The sequence below is a fragment of the Dermacentor variabilis genome, chromosome 10 (assembly GCF_050947875.1).
Source record: "Dermacentor variabilis isolate Ectoservices chromosome 10, ASM5094787v1, whole genome shotgun sequence".
Classification (NCBI taxonomy): Eukaryota; Metazoa; Arthropoda; class Arachnida; order Ixodida; family Ixodidae; genus Dermacentor; species Dermacentor variabilis.
The window spans coordinates 65,415,714-65,435,555 of record NC_134577.1 but is presented as its reverse complement, the minus strand read 5'-3'; the positions used below and the strand labels follow the sequence as shown (position 1 = coordinate 65,435,555).

Below are 19,842 nucleotides of genomic sequence, written 5' to 3'. Positions count from 1 at the left end.
GACTGTGGTTTTTCTAAAACAAAACATGTCACGCAAGCATTATACCTGCCAGGTTCCAGGCGACTAACATTCCCGAGCACCTCCATGGACATTGCCAAGACCACTAGTGAGGCTTCAGATACCCGGAATTATTAAGAAATACCACCTTTCGTCCATTGGCTTGAAACAGCTCACCCTGTCCGATATATTTACATTATATAGTGGGACTGTACAAGTATATACCGACGGTTCGGTCACGCCATCTGCCACAACGGCCACATTTGTGATCCCACAACTTGGAATTAGTCGGCGATTTCAGTTAGACCACAAATCGACATCTACGGCTGTGGAACTTGCGGGAATACGGGAGGCTGTCCGTTTTATGAGAACGGAGACACCTCATAAATGGACGGTATTCTGCGATGCAAATCAGCGCTACAGACGCTAAAATGCTTCCTGAGGAAAGGATCATACTGCCTGCTCGTGCTGGAAATCGCCGAAGTTCATCACAGTGCCGAGTTAAGTGGCCACGGGGTCACTTCTCAATGGGTGCGTGGTCAATGTGGTGTGATTGACAATGAACCCGCTGACGGTGAGGCAAGATCGGCCTCCTCTTCCTCTTATGAAGTACAGATTGCATACTCGCGATCTTCTACCAACTCCATGATCAAGGCACTCATGCAGGGCCTCATAAAGGCACAGAGCCCACGATGACAACATTCACAGACGCCTACATATGATCGACCCAGACGGTAAATTCTGTTTGCCCCCGAAGGTTACGCGGAGCAAAACGTCATTGCTACACAGGATTCGCCTGGGCGTTGCTCTCACCCGTCACTATGCGCACCTCATCGGCCAATCGAACAGCCCTGATTGTGAACACTGCCATGTGCCTGAAACACTAGAACACATACTGTGCAATTGCCCGGCATGTATGCTGAAGCTAATGACGTTAGAAAGTTTCCTAGCCAGCGTTGGCAGGCAACCACTGTCGGAGGAAGCTATCCCTTCAGCCCATGGCCTGACACTGCAAGTTCAGTGCGTGCAACTGAAGTGTTGTTGAAGTTTCTGCAGGACACCAAGCTTGACGAGCGACACTAGCAAGGCAACTGTCTCATATACATAAGCACTTACCACTTCTCTTATCATCATCGTCCATCCCAGTACTTTCACTCCACTTCCCTCTTCCCCAGTGCAGAGTAGCAGACTAGAGCGCACTAGCTCAGGTCGACCTCTGTCTTTCCTGTCAATAAATTTTATTCTGTTCTATTCCTTCGGCTAAAACCTATACCGTCATATGTGATACCCAAGTACTGAAGCGACTCTACCTGTGGAATGGCTGTAGAACTTTTGTTTGCGTTTAGTGACAGATGAAGATTGGGAAGCCACGTCTCTAGAGTACAGAGGTACGTTTGCAAGAGCAGGTAAAGGGAATTGACGTCTCTTGTGCTGTCGCGACAAAAATGCGATGTCATCTGCATAGACATACATATTTACATCCTGGTACAATGGTGCTGAACTCAACAGGCTAAATAGTACAGGAGACAGAACAGCCCCGTGGGGCACCCCTCTTGTCTGGTTTAACTTTGTTGAAGAAAAGCGGTTTTGAAAACAATGACATTTTCTGTTTCTTAGAAATTCAAAAATCTGTGCTTTTATATATCTCGGAAATTGTTGGACTTTAACCTTTCCAACAACAGTAAGTACTCGATGCTGTCATAAGCTTTCGCTACGTCGAGAGTCACTAAAGCACAGAATTCTGTTTTATGCCGAGCAAGTTGGATACGGCTTTCCATGTCTACATGCGCACACCAAATGGAGAGACCAGGCCGGAAACCTGTTTGACTTGGGCTCAGTTGCGAAGTTTGATATACGTGATCCATCATGCTCTCATATAAAACTCTTTCATTAAGTTTTACCATATTTGACGTAAGAGAAATAGGTCTAATATTGTCAAGATTGTAGCCAGCTCTTTCTTTGGTAATTAGCGGATATGTTTTGGCTGTCCTTCTTTCTGGAGGACTCCAAGCGTGGCATTGGAAATGCCGTCAGTACCTGGGGATGAGGCAGGCAGAGATCTAACGGTCTTGGAAAGCTCCGACACTGTGACTTCCACAAAGTCATCTGTAATGGGAGGTCTTAATGGCCCATTCGGCAAACGTGATGTTAAGTGTTGCGCTAAGCCCTTTTCTGTGAATACCAAAAAATCAGATCTCTCGCGTGGGGAAAGAATTAGCGACGCAATATTCGCTGGTGTTGCTATGAACTTTCTATATCGAAGGAATCTCAACAGAGCTTTTTGCTGCTGGGCTTAGAATGAAAGACATGCTCTTTTTAATCACACTCGTCTTCGGCATTCGATACTGTTCTCCTGAATGTAGCAGATGCGAACTTATAATCACTCCGTTACTCGGAAACTGATTGTAAAGTAGCTTTTTCCAAGCGGCTTTTCTTCATCTATAATCCCGTGTACACTCCAAATTCCACCAAGGAGAGGCAGTACTTTTGTCTCTTAACATTAAACTGAGGCTTTTTAACGGAACATTTTATTACAGAGCAACCTCTCATGCCTTTGATATCACCCGGCACTGTTATCTGGGAGTTGAAGACTGTTTTCAAGGTACTCTGAAGTTTCTGGTAATTGACAAAAGTGTGGGCCGGAGACTCTATAAAAAATAAGAGGGCATACAATATCAAACCTAATAATTAGATGATCATTGTTTGAGGCAGAGTCGACAGTGGACCAGTAAGTGTTGGAAATCCCCGAACTGGCAAATGTTAGATCCAACGCTGATTTAGAAAGACCTTGAATAAACTTAACTTCTTTCATGTTTAAGGAACAAAATTTTCGGTTAGTTGTCCAGTCCAACAATCGCTTTCCATATGAGTCCGTTTTGAAACCCCAAGACACATCATGCGTATTGAAGTCTCCGGTTGTCACCATTTCTTTCCTACAAGATTTGACAACCGTGTCAAGGTATCGAATGTCCTGCATACCTGTGAGAAAATGTGTATTAACTAAGGAATATGGGTAACAACCAGGATTGGTTACATTGATTGCTAGTATCTCGCACTCCGTAGACATATACTGATAGGATACTTTTGCGTCGTGGCATATTTTAGTTATCAAGAAAGCAAATCCTCCGCATCTTGATGGACTGTATAATCGAAATGAACGATAATTTCTCACGTGAAAATCTTGGCCATTGGAGCTAGAAGTTCTATCCTCGCGCTACATGAACACGAACCATCTTGTTCTTCACCAGCTTTGGAGGGGATAGCCACGCCGCTACAAGATATTTATTTACAGGATTTCGCTCTAGGGCGTGCAGAAACAACTGAAATAGCAATGAACTTCATTGCAAATTCTAACTTCGGATTTCTCGTAACTGGTGCTAGGCACGACATATATAGCAAATTGGTAAGCTTTCAATACTGGCTGCCTGCACTATGCAATGACATGCCCTCTAAAAAATTAGAAAAGCTAATTAGTACAATTTTGACCCTATATATTTGTATTGGACTATCGCGCAAATTCTGGTGTCTGTTGCCGCTGTGAAGATGTCACAGCGATAAAATATAATTTTGAGTCCTGAATTTTCATTAATTTTAGACAATGAGTCATGTCAACGAATTTTAGGCATAACCCCTCCGGCCATTTTTGTGAACCTTTTCTTTCTCTTTGCAATCTTTCGTACAGCCATACAGTGTTGCACGTCTTCACCCATGCGTCCTTCTGCGCGTGCCCATCAATTTTGTACATTGCTCTTTCGGCCTTCCATTGAACTTCACTGCAGTGCACTAGCGTAACTCATTGAGCAGAGCTTTCAAAAATGCATTTCAGGAGATCGGCCGAAGTTCAACAACTTTCCGTTACTTACGACGAAACACAACATTTACTTTATTTATTATATAGGTACACAATATTGTGAGGGTATGTTCCTTTATTAAAGGTTACTTGAATAATGAGAAGTTCTGTAGAGATTTATACAGTACCAGTAGCACCCACGACGATAATGTGAGAGAGAATAGTCTAGAGGAATTTGAAATCCCACAAGTAACGCCGGAAGAAGTAAAGAACGCCTTGGGAGCTATGCAAAATGGGAAGGCAGCTGGGGAGGATCAGGTAATAGTAGATTTGTTGAAGGATGGTGGGAACATTGTTCTAGAAAGACTGGCCACCCTATATACACAATGCCTCATAACCTTGAGCGTGCCGGAATCTTGGAAGAACGCTAACATAATCCTAATACATAAGAAAGGGGACGCCAAAGACTTGAAAAATTATAGACCGATCAGCTTACTGTCCGTTGCCTGCAAAGTATTTACTAAGGTAATCGCAAATGTAATCAGGAACACCTTAGATTTCTGTCAACCAAAGGACCAGGCAGGATTCCGTAAAGGCTACTCAACAATAGACCATATTCACACTATCAATCAAGTGATAGACAAATGTGCGGAATATAACCAACCCTTATATATATATAGCTTTCATTGATTACGAAAAAGCTTTTGATTCAGTCGAAACCTCAGCAGTCATGGATGCATTAAGAAATCAGGGTGTAGATGAGCCATATGTAAAGATACTGAAAGCTATCTATAGCGGCTCCACAGCCACCGTAGTCCTCCATAAAGAAAACAACAAAATCCCAATAAATAAAGGCGTCAGACCGGGAGATACGATCTCTCCAATGCTATTCACAGCGTGTTTACAGGAGGTATGCAGAGACTTGGAGTGGGAAGAAATGGGGATAAAAGTTGATGGAGAATACCTTAGCAACTTGAGATTCGCTGATGATATTGCCTTGCTTAGTAACTCAGGAGACCAATTGCAATGCATGCTCACTGACCTGGAGAGCCAAAGCAAAAGGGTGGGTCTGAAAATTAATCTGCAAAAAACTAAAGTAATGTTTAACAGTCTCGGAAGAGAACAGCAGTTTACGATAGATAGCGAGGCACTGGAAGTGGTAAGGGAATACATCTACTTAGAGCAGGTAGTAACCACGGATCCGGATCATGAGACTGAAATAATCAGAAGAATGGGCTGGGGTGCGTTTGGCAGGCATTCTGAAATCATGAACAGCAGGTTGCTACTATCCCTCAAGAGAAAAGTGTATAACAGCTGTGTCTTACCAGTACTCACGTATGGGGCAGAAATCTGGAGGCTGACGAAGAGAGTTCTGCTTAAATTGAGGACGATGCAACGAGCTATGGAAAGAAGAATGATGGGTGTAACGTTAAGGGATAAGAAAAGAGCAGATTTGGTGAGGGAACAAACGCGGGTTAATGACATCCTAATTGAAACCAAGAAAAAGAAATGGGGGGGGGGGCATGGGCAGGGCATGTAATGAGGAGGGAAGATGACCGATGGCCATTAAGGGTTACGGACTGGATTCCAAGGGAAGGGAAGCGTGGCAGGGGGCGGCAGAAAGTTAGGTGGGCGGATGACATTAAGAAGTTTGCAGGGACAACATGGCCACAATTAGTACATGACCGGGGTAGTTGGAGAAGTATGGGAGAGGCCTTTGCCCTGCAGTGGGCGTAACCAGGCTGATGATGATGATGAATAAACGTTACTATGCAGTGTTTATTTATAGGTACACAACATTGTGGGAATGTGCCCCTTTAGTAAACGTTACCGTGCTAAAACTGTGGGTTTGAATGCCTCTGGAAAACGGTTGACGGTCAGACCTGCCGGTATGACGTCACTATACGGTCCGCGTGTAAAAACAGAGCTGCGGAGTGGCAGCTGCGGAGCTGGAATGAGTCTGGAATCATTCAACCTCTCCAAACACCACGAATGGAGTTGGAAATAAATGGACACACAAACTTGTTACGTTTAATGTTGTTAATAAGGGCGACTATATACATGCAATCGGTATATTTGCTAAAGGAACTAAGTTAAACTTTGGCCAATTTTATTGCATCTTTAAATTTTAGTGAATACCGGCTCTTTCAGTTTCTGCTTATAAGGGACTGGCTCTGCCTCGCCAGTTATAAACACTGTACTCTGCCGGTCTTACGCTTTGAAAGGGCGGGAGACTTTCTGCGTTGCAAATTTTAAGCGCACTTAAAGACAGCAGTGTGTAGTTGTCACGAAAGAATCGATTTTGCAAGAGCACGCTTGAGCTAAGGGGTAAGGACGGAAGCCAAGAACAATGTCGCAAACGGCTGCACCCCCGCGGGAGTGCACGGAGATTTGGAACACCCGCCGTCCTTTTTTTTTTCTTTTCGCACACTATCGAGTATCGAGTATAAATGGTACATCAAGATACGCCAATAACTGTGAAACAAAGAAAAATGTTTGTATGCAAAAAAATGTCTGTGCGTTTCGTTTTCATGTTACTCATCGGTGTGACAGCATTATCGCACGTGCAGGAAAGTATAGTACGTAATCATACTTGTAACGTTGTTGAGAATTAAGAAAATGAGTTCTTTAGTTACTAGGTACGCAAGGGAAGTTAGTAAACAATTATAGTTGAACGCTTTTGTAACGAAGTGCACGGGGCATCCGAAATCGTTACACACCTCGCTTAGTTGTAAAGGTCGCGTCTCGCACAGATCACAATAGAACCGGGACACAAATATTCCTTTGCTGTACAGGTCATCTCGTCGTAGAGGCGTTCGTTGTTGAGGTTCTCGGACTATGAAGAAAACGTTTCATTTGCTGTAACTAGAAGGCTGGAATGGCTACGCTTAACCACCCATGAAGTGGGAATGGTACAACTGCCACCATTCCGAGGAATTTAGGTGAGCTGCATCACAGGGCCCTCCACCCTCCAGAATGGAATCAGGAATGTAATGGACGACCATACTCCGCAACTATGGTCAAAAAGGGTCTGGGTTTTTCCACTGTATATAGTCTGCTTGTACCACACTTGCGCCCGCGGTTTGCCGCTGTTTGCCGTCTGGCGTTACATTGCACTAAAGCCGGTGCTGTTTTATTGGCCAACCACGTCTTTCCGGAGAGCAGCGAGCCGTTCCATGTTGAGGACGTTAGCGGCGTGGACGCGTCGGAAGAACGTTCGCTGCCGAATCACTTGCTCGGGGTCCGATCTGCCGCTGCGGTAGGAAGCCATTAGACGGTGCCTCTCCTTGAGTGCCTGAAATTTTCGGTAAAAGCAACGCGTCAATAACACACGCGGGAATTCGTTTATTGAAGCGAACCCTTCCTCGACTCTTTTACCCACATTGCAGGCAATGCCTCGCAGTGTAAGCGACATCTCAGCCTTCGGGGTACGTGCCACTGAGTAATTCTTTATGTCGCTTGGTATTTGCCTATTCTTGACCGATCGCCCCGAACGTGCACGTTCCACTGTGATACATATAAACCTTAAGATGTATCTATATATACGTGTAGTGTTTCTGTGTGCCCCTCGCATACCTCTCACCAATATTTTTTCCTTCGACCTGCATCGTACACAGCCTTCATCCACATGGCAGCGGCAGCTAACTGCTTAACAGGCGACGTGGCCCGTTCACCCATCATCCAATACTGCTGCTGCTACCTCGCCAACTCAAAGCAGGCTTCGCGTCATTGAGACTCCAGCATTGCGTTGGATCTGTATCTTTTTTATTATGATGTCGGAAATATTGAGCAACAAAAATTGTGCAAAGGTCATAGACGATTATTGGGATTTGTAAGAGAATGGCTGAACGCCTTTACAAATCCATTCGCTGTTTTAAAGCAAATGATGCGCTTGAAGGCACAACTACGTTGCAGTGGGGATATATGGGCAGAGTTATTATTTCCATTGCCTAATTCCGTATGGGACAAAGCCATTAACAAGCACATCTGGCCTCCTCTCCTGCCATCAGGGAGCTCTCTCACAGCCGCCAAAGGGGGAGAGATGACTGCTATCCTTCCCGAGGCACTGCACTTCAGCATCTAAGCCTTCAGCATATAACAGTTGCTTGTGCTGTGGAATAAGGCATCGCAACAGAGATCAACTTTGAAAGCTTGAACAACCTTCTTTGTGAAATTGACATTGTATGTATGCATTGTATGTATGCATTGTATGTATGCATTAACACTTTGTTTGTCCTTCTGTGTAATTTTCATGCCACAGCATTTTGTGTGGGTTACAGATTGATCACTGGGATATTTTCGATATTGACTGTTGTCGATTAAGCATAATTAGGATATTTATTTTATTCCCTGACCGTGTGTTTGTTTTTTCTGTCACCTCATTTTATCGCCCTTTGCTCATTAGACAATGCATTGTTTGTGACGAAACCGGTGACACGAACACTTGCCAACATTTCTAATGCAATGTCAATCAATCAATCAATCAATCAATCAATCAATCAATCAATCAATCAATCAATCAATCAATCAATCAATCAATCAATCAATCAATCAATCAATCAATCAATCAGATGCCCCAATGCTTTCGCGCGACAACAAATACGTTTCGAGGAGCTATAATAACAGGAGCTCAGGAAGGAACGCGCCTCGCCAATCTGTTGGGCGAGACTTCGCACCGGCGCCTTTGTACTCCGCTGCGGTAATCTCACCCCTGCCGATCACTACGCAAACGGAAAAAAAAAGTCGGGCGTTTCATCCTAGTTTGCTTAGTACCAAAGTTTCCGTGAAGTAGTCTCCTGTACGTAGTTTACTTTCCACCTTACTTGCATTCCGAAAACTTTCGCACGGAACTGCGCATATGCGGAACTACAGATCGCGGTCAGACTGCACCGCATAGCACGCATGCGCACCCGTATGGCCGGCCACTGCAGCTGGAAGTGGATCATGGCTCGCGCCCAGTCCAGGAATCCCATCGCGGGCCACTGCTTGGCGTCCAGGTGGAAGTAGGCGTAGTTGCACTGCAGCACCTGGAAGTCGCTGAACCGCTGGTCTCCCCCCGACCGCAGCAGCAGGTCGGTGTCGGGACACTCGGTCAACGCCACGTACTCGTCCAGGAACTCGCCGGTCAGGTCCCTGTTGAACAACGGCTAGGCTTAGCAGGGCTCGACTGCTGTCGCCACGCAGATTTCTCAGCGAGGTATTGCAGTAACAGATCGTCGGGCGACGAACGCGCGTTGATCGATGAGTTGAAAACAAAGGGCGAGTAAGCATCAGTAAGTCGGTTATGAATGCCTTTATATTATTATAATATCCTTATTTATTAACTATCTTTGCTGAGCGTTACCGTAGGTCCCAGATGGCTCGTTTTCACTAACGCGCCGGCATCTAAGACAGAATGTTTTAGCGATACGACACTCCTATAGCCAGCTGTCCAAACAACACGTTTCCTACGTTATCATCCTCGTCGGCCGGTCGTGAATGGTTTATTTATAGGAGAACAAGAGGTTAGAGCGATAGGAATCCACACATTACACAAACACGCGAGCACGAACAAGAGCGCCATATATACGAACTGCAACTTAAGTAGGAAATATCGAATTAAAATTAAATTTTCTGAGTTTACTGCGTCAAAAGTGCACAGTATGTGCAATACGGAACGCCGTAGCAGAGGGCTCCAGATTAATTTTAACTACCTGAAGTTCTTCAACGTGCACTTAAATCTATATACCCGGCCGTATTTTTTTTTCGCATTTCACCGCCCACCATAATGCGACCGCCGTGGCCAGATTCGAACCCGCGACCTTGTACTCTGCAGTGCGACTCCGTAGCCACTGAGCTACCGTGGGGATGCATCGGGGCACCAAGAACAGTACGTATTCCTCGTAAGGTGCTTCTACCTGAGAAAACAAAGGCATGGACGCCGAACGATAGCAACTGTACCCTTTATTTATATATTAAATAAATAATAAATAATTATTTTCCTTTTCATAGGAAAACTTCCATCAATTGTGGGGCTCTTCATAGGGAAATGCGGATACAAAACCCGTAGAATTCAGTGCTTAAGTAAGACTGCAGGCCACAAATTTAAACACGTAGGTTACGATGACCCTAGTTTGCAATTTTTCTGTCACACACACACACACACACACACACACACACACACACACACACGCACACGCACACGCACACACTCTCTCTCTCGATTTAACGAAGTGGTGACCACGCTCAAATTATTTCGTTAAAGTGGGAAGTTCGTAAAACAGAGAAAATAATTTTTGGTCCTTAGAAATATAAAATTGTAACGTAGCGACACGCAAAGGCTACCGCGGCATTGCATTTGCCGCTAATCCAGCCATCTGTCGCATAAACCATGAAATATGGAACGCAACTATACCACCGCTCCTACCGAGGCGGTGTTTCGTCGGCTGTTCCTTGCATGGGCGTGGCGTGCTGCCTCGACAACATAAAGCTACTGATGTGACCATGGCCTCTACATGTTTGAACGCGATAACTTTAGAGCGTACGCTCGAAGAAGAACCCGTCTGTGTCAAAATGAGAAAAAAATCAACGCTTTTTCACTAATTTATTTCAAGAAAAACTTCGTTAAGTCGGGTTCGGCCAAGTTTGTTTCGTTAATTCAGGTTGACGATAGCATTGAACCCTTTGGGTGCCTTCCGCGGAATGTAAATTTCTTCGTTAGGTCGGGAACTTTGTAAAATTGGTTTCGTACGTTAGATCGAGTTTTGACTACATACATACATACATACATACATACATACATACATACATACATACATACATACATACATACATACATACATATTGTAAAGAGAAAGAGAAGTGGTTCTTGTGGGGAAGGAGGAAATAGCACTATTCTCTGCAACCCATGCGGGAGCACAGCTCAACGCCAGCAGGGTGGGGGAGATGGGATTAAAAGAGAGAGAGGGTAGGAGGGAGAGAGGTAGAGGGTCGTCCTAGCAGCATCAGAGCAGCCCGGCCGAGAGTGCCCAGTGGGTTCGACCGGAGGAGTAGGCTGGAGTTAGCCCTTATAGGAGCTGGCCCAGTAGAAGCGAAGTAGTGGCGAATCAGGAAGTCCGAGGTGGTGGGATGGCCGTTAGGCCATCCGTCTTTGTAGAAGTTTCCTATAGTGTCGCCTAGAGCCCTGACGAGTCGAGGTACTCGACGACACTTAGGAAGGCTGGTATTTGATTACGACAGGGGAAGAGGATATCTTCCTGTCGTGAACATGGGAGCCCCAGGGGGTGGAACTCTTGCAGAAGTCGGCCGCGGTGCTGCAGGTGAGCAGGGAAGGCCAGCAGGAGGTGCTCCAGAGTCTCTGGTTTACCACAGGAGGTACAGGCTGGCGAGGTGGCTTTCCCAAGGCGGTACCGGGTCCAGTAGCAGCCAACTCGCAGTCGGAGCAGCATACAGGCTTCCCTTCGTAGGAGGCCGTGTTGTGGAAGAGGCTGTGGAGGCCGGCCCAGGGATACCAGTTTGTCCGGTTGGCAGGCGATGATGTGCCGGCGCAGCCTGTGTCTCGAGAAGTCTCCGGCCGTTACAGCAGGGCTGAGGGGGACGCTTGAGTGGTGGACACTTTTTGTCAAGAGTGTCCGCCTCTTCATTGCCCGGGATCCGCGCGTGTGCCGGTAGCCAATGCAGGGATAGTGAACATCCTGCGTCCTGAAGGGCTGTCAGTTGTTGAAAGTCGCAACGAGCACCATACATTGTTGCACCCGTGGTTGGGGGACCGACGACACAAGGGAAAGAGGGAGCCGGCGAACGGACGAGAGGCGCCCCACTGCAGCACGTGCCGGCCGGCGCATCTACAAACAACCTGATCCGTTCCACCGCCTTTTCGGCGAACCGCCTACTCAGTGCGAGGCGCGGGCGCCCCGACAAGGACGAAGGCCTCGGTGCGGCCAAAAGAGAACGTGGACTTTGTGTAACTGCTCCCTTTCCCTTCTCCTTTCTTCGATCTATCTTTTGTAAATAAACCAGTCTCGAAACAGATCCCAACGAGTGGAGCTCCTTCCTTCGAGGCTCCTGCGTGCACGGCCGACGCCGTCCACCTTAGTTAACACGCAGCAAAAGTTAGCGGAGTCGTCCAAGAGCGACAGCAATTAGAGTTAGCCCAAAGGCGCGAGAATTCATTTACATTTTTTGGTGCCGAAACCCGGGAATACTTCGCCTGCTGACATCGAAAGCGCCATGGAACGACTACAGAAGAAGCAAGCTGCCCTGCGACAAGCAATCGAAAAAATCATCGCAGCTGCCAGCGACCTACTGCAATCGCCAACCATCCAAGTCGGTGAGCTTGAGGAACACCTCGACCTTATCCTCGAACAAGCGGATGAGTTGAAATCTGTTAACGAGAGCATCGAAAAGAAGATAGATCTTCAAGAATTAGATGCAGAATTAGAAGCCTGCGCTGCATACACGGAGAAGATCTGCTCCATCAAAACAAAGATCAAGAGAGCTCTCAGGAGTCAGACAGCCAACGAGAGCCGGTCGACAACTCCGTCAGTCACAGGCAACGCATCAGAGCAGGAAGCATACCACATCGGTTCCGTTCCACCTGCGACATTCCAGCCAGTATCAGCAACAACCAAGTTACCGAAGTTAGAAATCGGAAAATTCAGCGGGGACCTGCGCTCGTGGCAGAAATTTTGGAACCAATTTGAATCGACTATTCACAAGAACAGCACCCTGCCTGCAATAGCGAAGTTCCAATACTTAACCAGTTATCTAACCGGAAAAGCCGCCGCTGCCATAGAGGGGTTGCCGATCAGCGATAGAAATTACGACATCGCAGTGAAGACCCTCATTGAGAGATTTGGGAAGGAGGACGTCATAATTGAGGACCACATGTCGCGCTTGCTTGACGTCCGCCCAGTGCACGATCTGCGGGACATCGAAAGGCTGAGGAGCCTCTACGACGAAATCCGCTCGGGAGTCCGAAGTCTAGAGGCACTGGGAGTGTCGTCGAGCACCTACGGCACGTTGCTTCTCACCGTCCTTCGTAAAAGTATCCCAAGTGAGCTTTGCTTGGCGTACTTCCGACGGAAGGCTGCCTCACCTGAAACGCCACAACACGAGCTTCCCAGTTTCCTCGATTTTATGAGAGAGGAGGTTGAGAGCAGAGAGAGAGCACAGAGTGCACTACGCCGTGGGTACCAGGACGCCGCTATCAGACAGAAAGCGCCAATCAAAGGGGATGTTCGTCTGCAAAACCCATCGGCATCTGTTCTCACCGTAACCGACGGCGAAACGCAATGCGCATTTTGTGGTGCAGAGGGACATCAACCAGCAAACTGTGTCGCCCCCGTGCCCATGGCCAAGAAAAAGGAGGTGATGTCAAGAGAGAGGCGCTGTTACAAGTGTGCGAAAAAGAAGCACCGTGCCGCTGAATGTAGAACTGCAAGGTGGCTGAAGTGTGTCAAATGCTCTGGACGACACGTAACTGGCGTCTGCGAGCTCAATCAAAGACCGACACACCCTCCTTCAATCGGAGATGCTGCACCAGCAGAGACAGCAGTACAATCATCGCTTCAGGTGGGACCAGCACTGGGAAAGACCCGTGTGCTTCTGCAGACTGCACGAGCGTATGCGGAGGGCCAGCACAACAGCGCTCTGGTGAGAATGCTGCTTGACGGTGGCAGCCAGAGAACGTTTGTACGACAGGATGTTTCCCGGCGCCTCAATCTTCGCGTCATAGGAGGGGAGAAGCTAGCTATCTACGCCTTCGGAAGCGAGAGACCGTCTGAAGAAAGAAGGTGTCATCGCGTGGAATGCTGGCTGCGAAACTGGCGCAACAACACCAGAGTTCGGATCGAAGCATTAGAGGTGCCCGAGATCTGCGGAGACCTCCTCCCACCACCTGACGACTCCACGGCTAGCATCGCTCGTGAACAAGACCTCCAGCTTGCTGACACCTTGCCTGACGGCTACCATCCTGGTGTTGGAGTTGAGCTGCTTATCGGGGCCGATCACTACTGGGATATAGCAACAGGAAATATCAAGCGTCTTGGTGAGAAGCTCGTGGCCATGGAGACTGCGTTTGGATGGACATTGCAGAGCACAGAGTCTACATCGTCCGTCGCAACCTTTCTATCGAGCACCGGAGTGATGCGGGTAGGTGTGACCACAGCACCCGACGAAATCTCTCGTCAACTGAGGTCATTCTGGGAGCTGGAGCACCTTGGGATCGTCAATGATACACAGCTGACCGCCAAAGAAGACAGCGTTCTTCGGGCCTTTGAAGAAACCATCACCCAGAAGAACGGTAGATACCAAGTAGCTCTCCCATGGAAAGAAAACGCGTCAGACTTAACAGACAACAAGAGCATAGCATCGCACAGACTTCACTCATTAACGGCGAAGCTGCTCCGACATGAAGAAACCGTTCTAGACTACGATCAGGCAATCAGGAACTACCTGCAAGCTGGACACGCCGAGGAAGCGAACGAACTGGGTGAGTCCCCGCTGGGGCCCATTTACTACATGCCGCACCGAGGTGTTGTCCGGCCTGGTAGCGAAACAACTAAGTTGAGAGTCGTATTCGATGCCTCCTCCAAAGCGGCGGGAAAGCTGTCACTGAACGACGTCCTCTTCGCAGGACCTAATCTAAATCCAAACCTAGCGGACATCCTGATTCGATTCCGAGTGCATAATGTGGCCATAATGTCCGATATAGAAAAGGCATTCCTTCAAATCGAGCTTGCAGAGAGTGCGCGCGACGCTGTCCGCTTTCTGTGGTATCAAAGTACACCAGGGCAGGGCGACGCGCTCCCTCCAATCAAAGAGTACCGCATGACAAGGGTGCCATTCGGCGTTACATGTAGCCCGTTTCTCCTCGCAGCTACCTTAAGTCATCATCTCAAAACGGCACAGGAGAAATTTCCTCGCACCGCCAAGATCCTGAGTGACAACCTGTATGTAGACGACTTGGTTACTGGTGCCGACAGTGTAGAAGAGGCAGAGTGCATAATCAGGGAATCGCAGTCCATACTCAAGGCTGCAGGTATGAACCTCAGGAAATGGCGATCAAACTACCCAGAACTGATTGCATCGTTTGCCGAGACTGAAAGCGCCCAAAAAACTCTACCGGAGCTAGGCCCCACAAAGATTCTCGGTGTAGAGTGGAGGCCTGACACAGACGAATTCGTTTTTGAGATGACCGCCCTGATTGGATTTTTGGCAAGTCCGCAAGACACGAAGCGATTTGTATTGCAGGCCTCGGCGCGCATTTTTGACCCATTTGGCTTTCTCTCGGCCATTACCATCACGGCAAAGATCATGTTCCAGAGCCTCTGGGAGCGAGGTACGGCGTGGGACGAAAGGGTTCCCTCAGATTTACAGGAGACATGGGATAAATGGTGCCTGCCTGTGCTAACAATGGTGGCCGGGAATGAGCCGGCGCTCATTGCGGGGGAGGATGTTGAAAGTCGCAACGAGCACCATACATTGTTGCACCCGTGGTTGGGGGACCGACGACACAAGGGAAAGAGGGAGCCGGCGAACGGACGAGAGGCGCCCCACTGCAGCACGTGCCGGCCGGCGCATCTACAAACAACCTGATCCGTTCCACCGCCTTTTCGGCGAACCGCCTACTCAGTGCGAGGCGCGGGCGCCCCGACAAGGACGAAGGCCTCGGTGCGGCCAAAAGAGAACGTGGACTTTGTGTAACTGCTCCCTTTCCCTTCTCCTTTCTTCGATCTATCTTTTGTAAATAAACCAGTCTCGAAACAGATCCCAACGAGTGGAGCTCCTTCCTTCGAGGCTCCTGCGTGCACGGCCGACGCCGTCCACCTTAGTTAACACGCAGCAAAAGTTAGCGGAGTCGTCCAAGAGCGACAGCAATTAGAGTTAGCCCAAAGGCGCGAGAATTCATTTACATCAGTCTTGAAGAGAGCAGCGCAACTCCAAGGCTAGCCCTGTCAGGGTTCTGCAGGCAGAGTAGCGCTGCCTTGGAGTCGCAGAAGATACCTGCCGGGGTCGCTGGTAGCTCTTTGCAAGTAGGTCCACAGCAAGGTGGAGTCCTGCTAGCTCTGCTGCGGTAGAGCTTGCATGTCCCGGGAGACGGCACAGCTTGCTCTTTTGTAGGGCCGGTACAACGCAGGCAGCTGTGGATGAGCCCGTCTCCGGTATCACGGATCCATCGACGAAGATGTGAAGGTGATCCCCAAGTCTTTCTTGGAGGAGAGAGGCTGCCGTCTGCTGTAGGGCACATGTTGGGGAACGATTCTTCGAGACATCTGGCAGCTCCGTCGAGATAGGGATTGGTGGTCGATGTGGTGGGCAGCCGCAGTGTCCAGGGCTCTCTGTATGGCCGCACGTGCCTTGCGGATGTGTTGCGGTGGTCCCCGCACCCATAGGGCGATGTCGTCCGCGTAGATTGAGGACTGTACGGGGAAGTGAGGGCCGATCGGCAGGGCAGCAGGCAACTGTGCCATGGTCAGGTTGAAAATGAAGGGGCTCACCGCTGACTCCTGTGGCACGCCTGCAGTGACTGGACGGGGGTGCTCTTCGATTGACCCACACGTACCCTGAGGGTGCGATTGTGCAGGAACGACGAGAGAAACTCCCGCAGGCTGCCACATATGCCCAGGAGGTCCAGGCCCCGACCTAACGAACAAGCGCGTGAGGAAGGCTGTCGAAGGCACCCCGTACGTCGATCAGCAAGAGCATCACAAGGTCCCCGCCGGCCTTGGCTTCCTCCAGGATGGACACCATGTCAGCGATGGAGTCCGCAGTGCACCGCCACCGCCGGAAGCCCGTCTGTTGGTCTGCCAGGAAGCCGCAAGCATGGGCCACCCAGTGCAGTCGTGCCAGATCCATGGCGTCCATCACCTTGCAGGCAGCGGAGATGAGGGAGACCGGTCATAGGATGACAGTTCTCTAGCCCGTTTTTTGGTTTTGAGGATGGGTGCCACAACGGCTGTGCGCCATGCTTCTGGCACCTGCCCTGACTGCCAGATCTGATTGAAGCATTCGAGCAGGCGCTATTGCTCGCTGGTGTCCAGGTTGCTGAGCATCTGTGGCGTTACACCGTCTGCTCCTGGTGCGCTGCCGTGTTTCCCTCGCCCCAGAGCCGCCTGGAGCTCGTGCAGGGCAAGTGGCTCTGGCAGAGGGCAGGGACTTGGTTGGACGTCCAAGCAGGGTGGATGTTGTGTAGACAGGTGGGCAGCTGGGACGGGGGGTGTCCGACTGGCAGGATGGCTGCACTCTGTGGCACGGGAGGGGCGAACCGGTCCGCCAGAAGTTCCGCGAGGGCCTCTTCGCTGATTCCTAGCGAGATGGCCACAGCGAGGACGGGTTGACGGCTCGTCCTCTTGCCGGTGAGTGACTTGAGTAGTCGCCAGGCTAGGGGGCCCCTTGAACGGTCCTTGATGCGGGAGCACAGGCTCACCCAGCTCTGGTTCCTCCTGCGCCGGGCCTGTCTTCTACAGCAGGCGACCACTCGTCTGTATTCAGTCCAGTACTCTGCCTTCCCTGTACGAATTGCTCTGCGCTCCGTGCGGCGCCTGGAGGCACGGAGATTGAGTAGGCGGAGATCCGGGGCAGGGGTGTCCGGTGGCGCAGAGCATTGAACGGTAGCCGCCTGGGCGCATTCCGTGATGGCATCTAGAAAGTCACAGCGATTGGCCGCCTCACTGCAGTGCTTCCTAAACTGAGACCAGTCTATGACGTGGAAAGTTCTAGTCTTTGGCTTCCTTCCGTGTACAGAGGTGATCACAATGGGGAAGTGGTCCTAACCCCAAGTGTCCGGAGTTGTGTCCCAGGAGTAGGAGCACTGTTCTGTGGTGAGGGAGAGATCGATGGCTGAGTTCACCCCTCGGCGGACATAGGTGGGTTCTCCGCTGTTCAAGATCACCAGTCCGGCTCCACTGATGGCGTCGCGGAGGTTTCGGCCTCGGCTGGAGCAGCAGCGGTGACTTCCCAAGTCTGTGTGGTGGGCGTTGAAATCGCCACGCAGGACTGCCTGCCTCCCGAGGCGTAGAGCCAGCTGGTCAAGGATGGAGGAGTCCCATGGCTTTCCTGGTCGTATGTATATGCTCGCCACGGTCGTGTCTTGGCAGCCGAGACGCACAGTGACAGCACAACACTTGAAGGGGCCTCCTACGACGTCGGCCACTGGAACCACAGCGTGCGCCAGGTTGCACCGAACGTAGCTGGCTGCCCGTGGCTTGCCGGGCTGGTGGGCGTCGTCCAGGCACGGCGCGTCCGTGCAGCCGCGTGTCGTGCAGGTGGTGGCGCCTGAGTAACCGGTGTATCCCGGGAGTCGCAGGTCCTCGGCCATCGCGTACACCTCCTGCAGAGCAAGCACGTCGCAGTCGCTCTGCAGGAGATGCCGGGAAAGGTCGGCGTGTCGCCGCCGCAGAGAGTTAGTGTTCCACTGGAGAACACTCGGGCGGCGGCGACCTTTCCTTGCTGTTGGCTGATCAGCCATGATGGTTCGCTGGCTGATGGCAAGCCACTGCTTGCAGGAAGATGGGTCGGAGCGGGTGGTCAGCCGGCAGCGTGGTGCTGACTGCTTCCATGATGAGCAGCAGGTTCGCTACCAGCTGATCCATGGTAGTCTGGGCAGGAGGTGCGGCAGTGTCCTGTGTCTCCTGGCGGCAGGAGGCACGAGGGGCTGGTACCGGAGGCCTGGGTTCTGGGCTGGGGCCCTTCAGCGCGCTGGCATAGGACCTCGCCGGATGTGAGGACTGCTGCAGCCGCTGTTCCTCGCGGACTGCTCTCCTGACAGCGGGCCTCGACAATGGCGAGGTGAAGGAAGCGATGATTGTGGCCATCTTGCTTTTTTCTTGCCATTTGGGGCAAGCAGGAGTGTCCGCCCTGTGGGAGCCCCCGCAGTTACTGCAGCGTACGGCCTGGCAGGAGACGTTCGCCGCGTGGCTTTTGCCACAGGAGATGTAGTCGGTCGGCCACTGACAGGATTCCAGGACGTGCCCGAAACGGCCGCACTGTCGACACTGTACTGCGCGGGGCCTGGCTGGCCTCCCCCTAAGCCGAGCTTGAAGAGGCGTACGGGCGCCGGGTGGACCGGTCCCGCAAAACGGAGGTCCCGCCCATCGTTGTCGTCAGCACAGGGATGCTGGACTCGATGGCTCACAGTGGGTCCGTGACTGCAGGCAACCCGCTCACACCGTGCAGGAAGCCGGTGCTATTGCCGCGCTCGGCCGGTAGTCGGGCAGTCACAGGGATTGCGTGCGGCTTGGTGAGCTTGAGCAACCCCTCCAGGCACTCCTGGTGGTGCTGTTGGCGGCCACGATGTTGCGCCTGTGGTTGACGCGAACCGCTGATACACCGGGTCGCGAAGAGAGGGCCGCGGCAAGTGCGATGCGCGGTGCTCCTCGGAAGGCTCCGCCAGGCGCCGCGGGACGGAAGAGCACCGTGCTGACGGCCGCAGGGTCCACCGGGAGCGCAGCAGTCTCCAGGGCCCGTGCACGCCGCCTGTCCCCCTTCGACTGCGCCAGAGTGAAGCCGTCTGACGTTGGCTCACGGGCAGGTGGTATCCCCCTCTGTATTGCCGCTGCAGGCACGCTAGGGGTTACCGGGGCAGCAGGTTGGCGCCGCGAGTCGTCCGTTGCCTCGGGAGAGGAAGGCGAGACATCGGCAGGCTCCTTTCTCTGATTCTGTTTCTTCTTCTTTTTCCCTTTTGGCTTCGGCCGCGGAGCAGTCCGGCGTGGCGGGTCCTTCAGGAACCGCGCCTCGGGGTGCACGGGGCCCTGCGGTGACAAAACGGTGGTTGTCTCCCCTGCCAGACCGTCAACTGAGAGCCCCTAACGTGGCGGTAAAACATGAGCAAGAGTCCCAGCACGAGCGGCAAACCCGTTCCTTGCGCTCTTGATGATGGATGGCTTGCGTTCGTCGTCTTCACTATACTTACCACCCGGAACGAAAAGGAGCCGTCCTGGCGACTCAAGAGCTCACCACGATGAGCGCGTCGTAGTGTGTCTTGAGGCGTTGCGCAAGAACAATATCTCGCCCCCGGCGGCGCAGGTCCGAAGACGGCGTGACGGGTACGATGGCGTAGTTCACAGCATTGTGTC

General features: G+C 50.9%; 1 protein-coding gene across 1 annotated transcript in view; it reads right to left on the bottom strand.

Annotated features, from left to right (window-relative positions):
* Positions 1–6,828: 6,828 nt before the first annotated feature.
* Positions 6,829–19,842, bottom strand: part of LOC142559590 (isoprenyl transferase-like) — a 31,060-nt gene continuing 18,046 nt past the window's right edge. Inside the window, exons 6-7 of the mRNA XM_075671173.1 lie at positions 8,698–8,920; positions 6,829–7,082 (exon numbers count right to left, since the gene is read on the bottom strand). Of these exons, the coding sequence (XP_075527288.1) occupies positions 6,921–7,082; positions 8,698–8,920 (385 nt within the window). The 3' untranslated portion in view covers positions 6,829–6,920. The remainder of the gene's footprint in view (positions 7,083–8,697; positions 8,921–19,842) is intronic.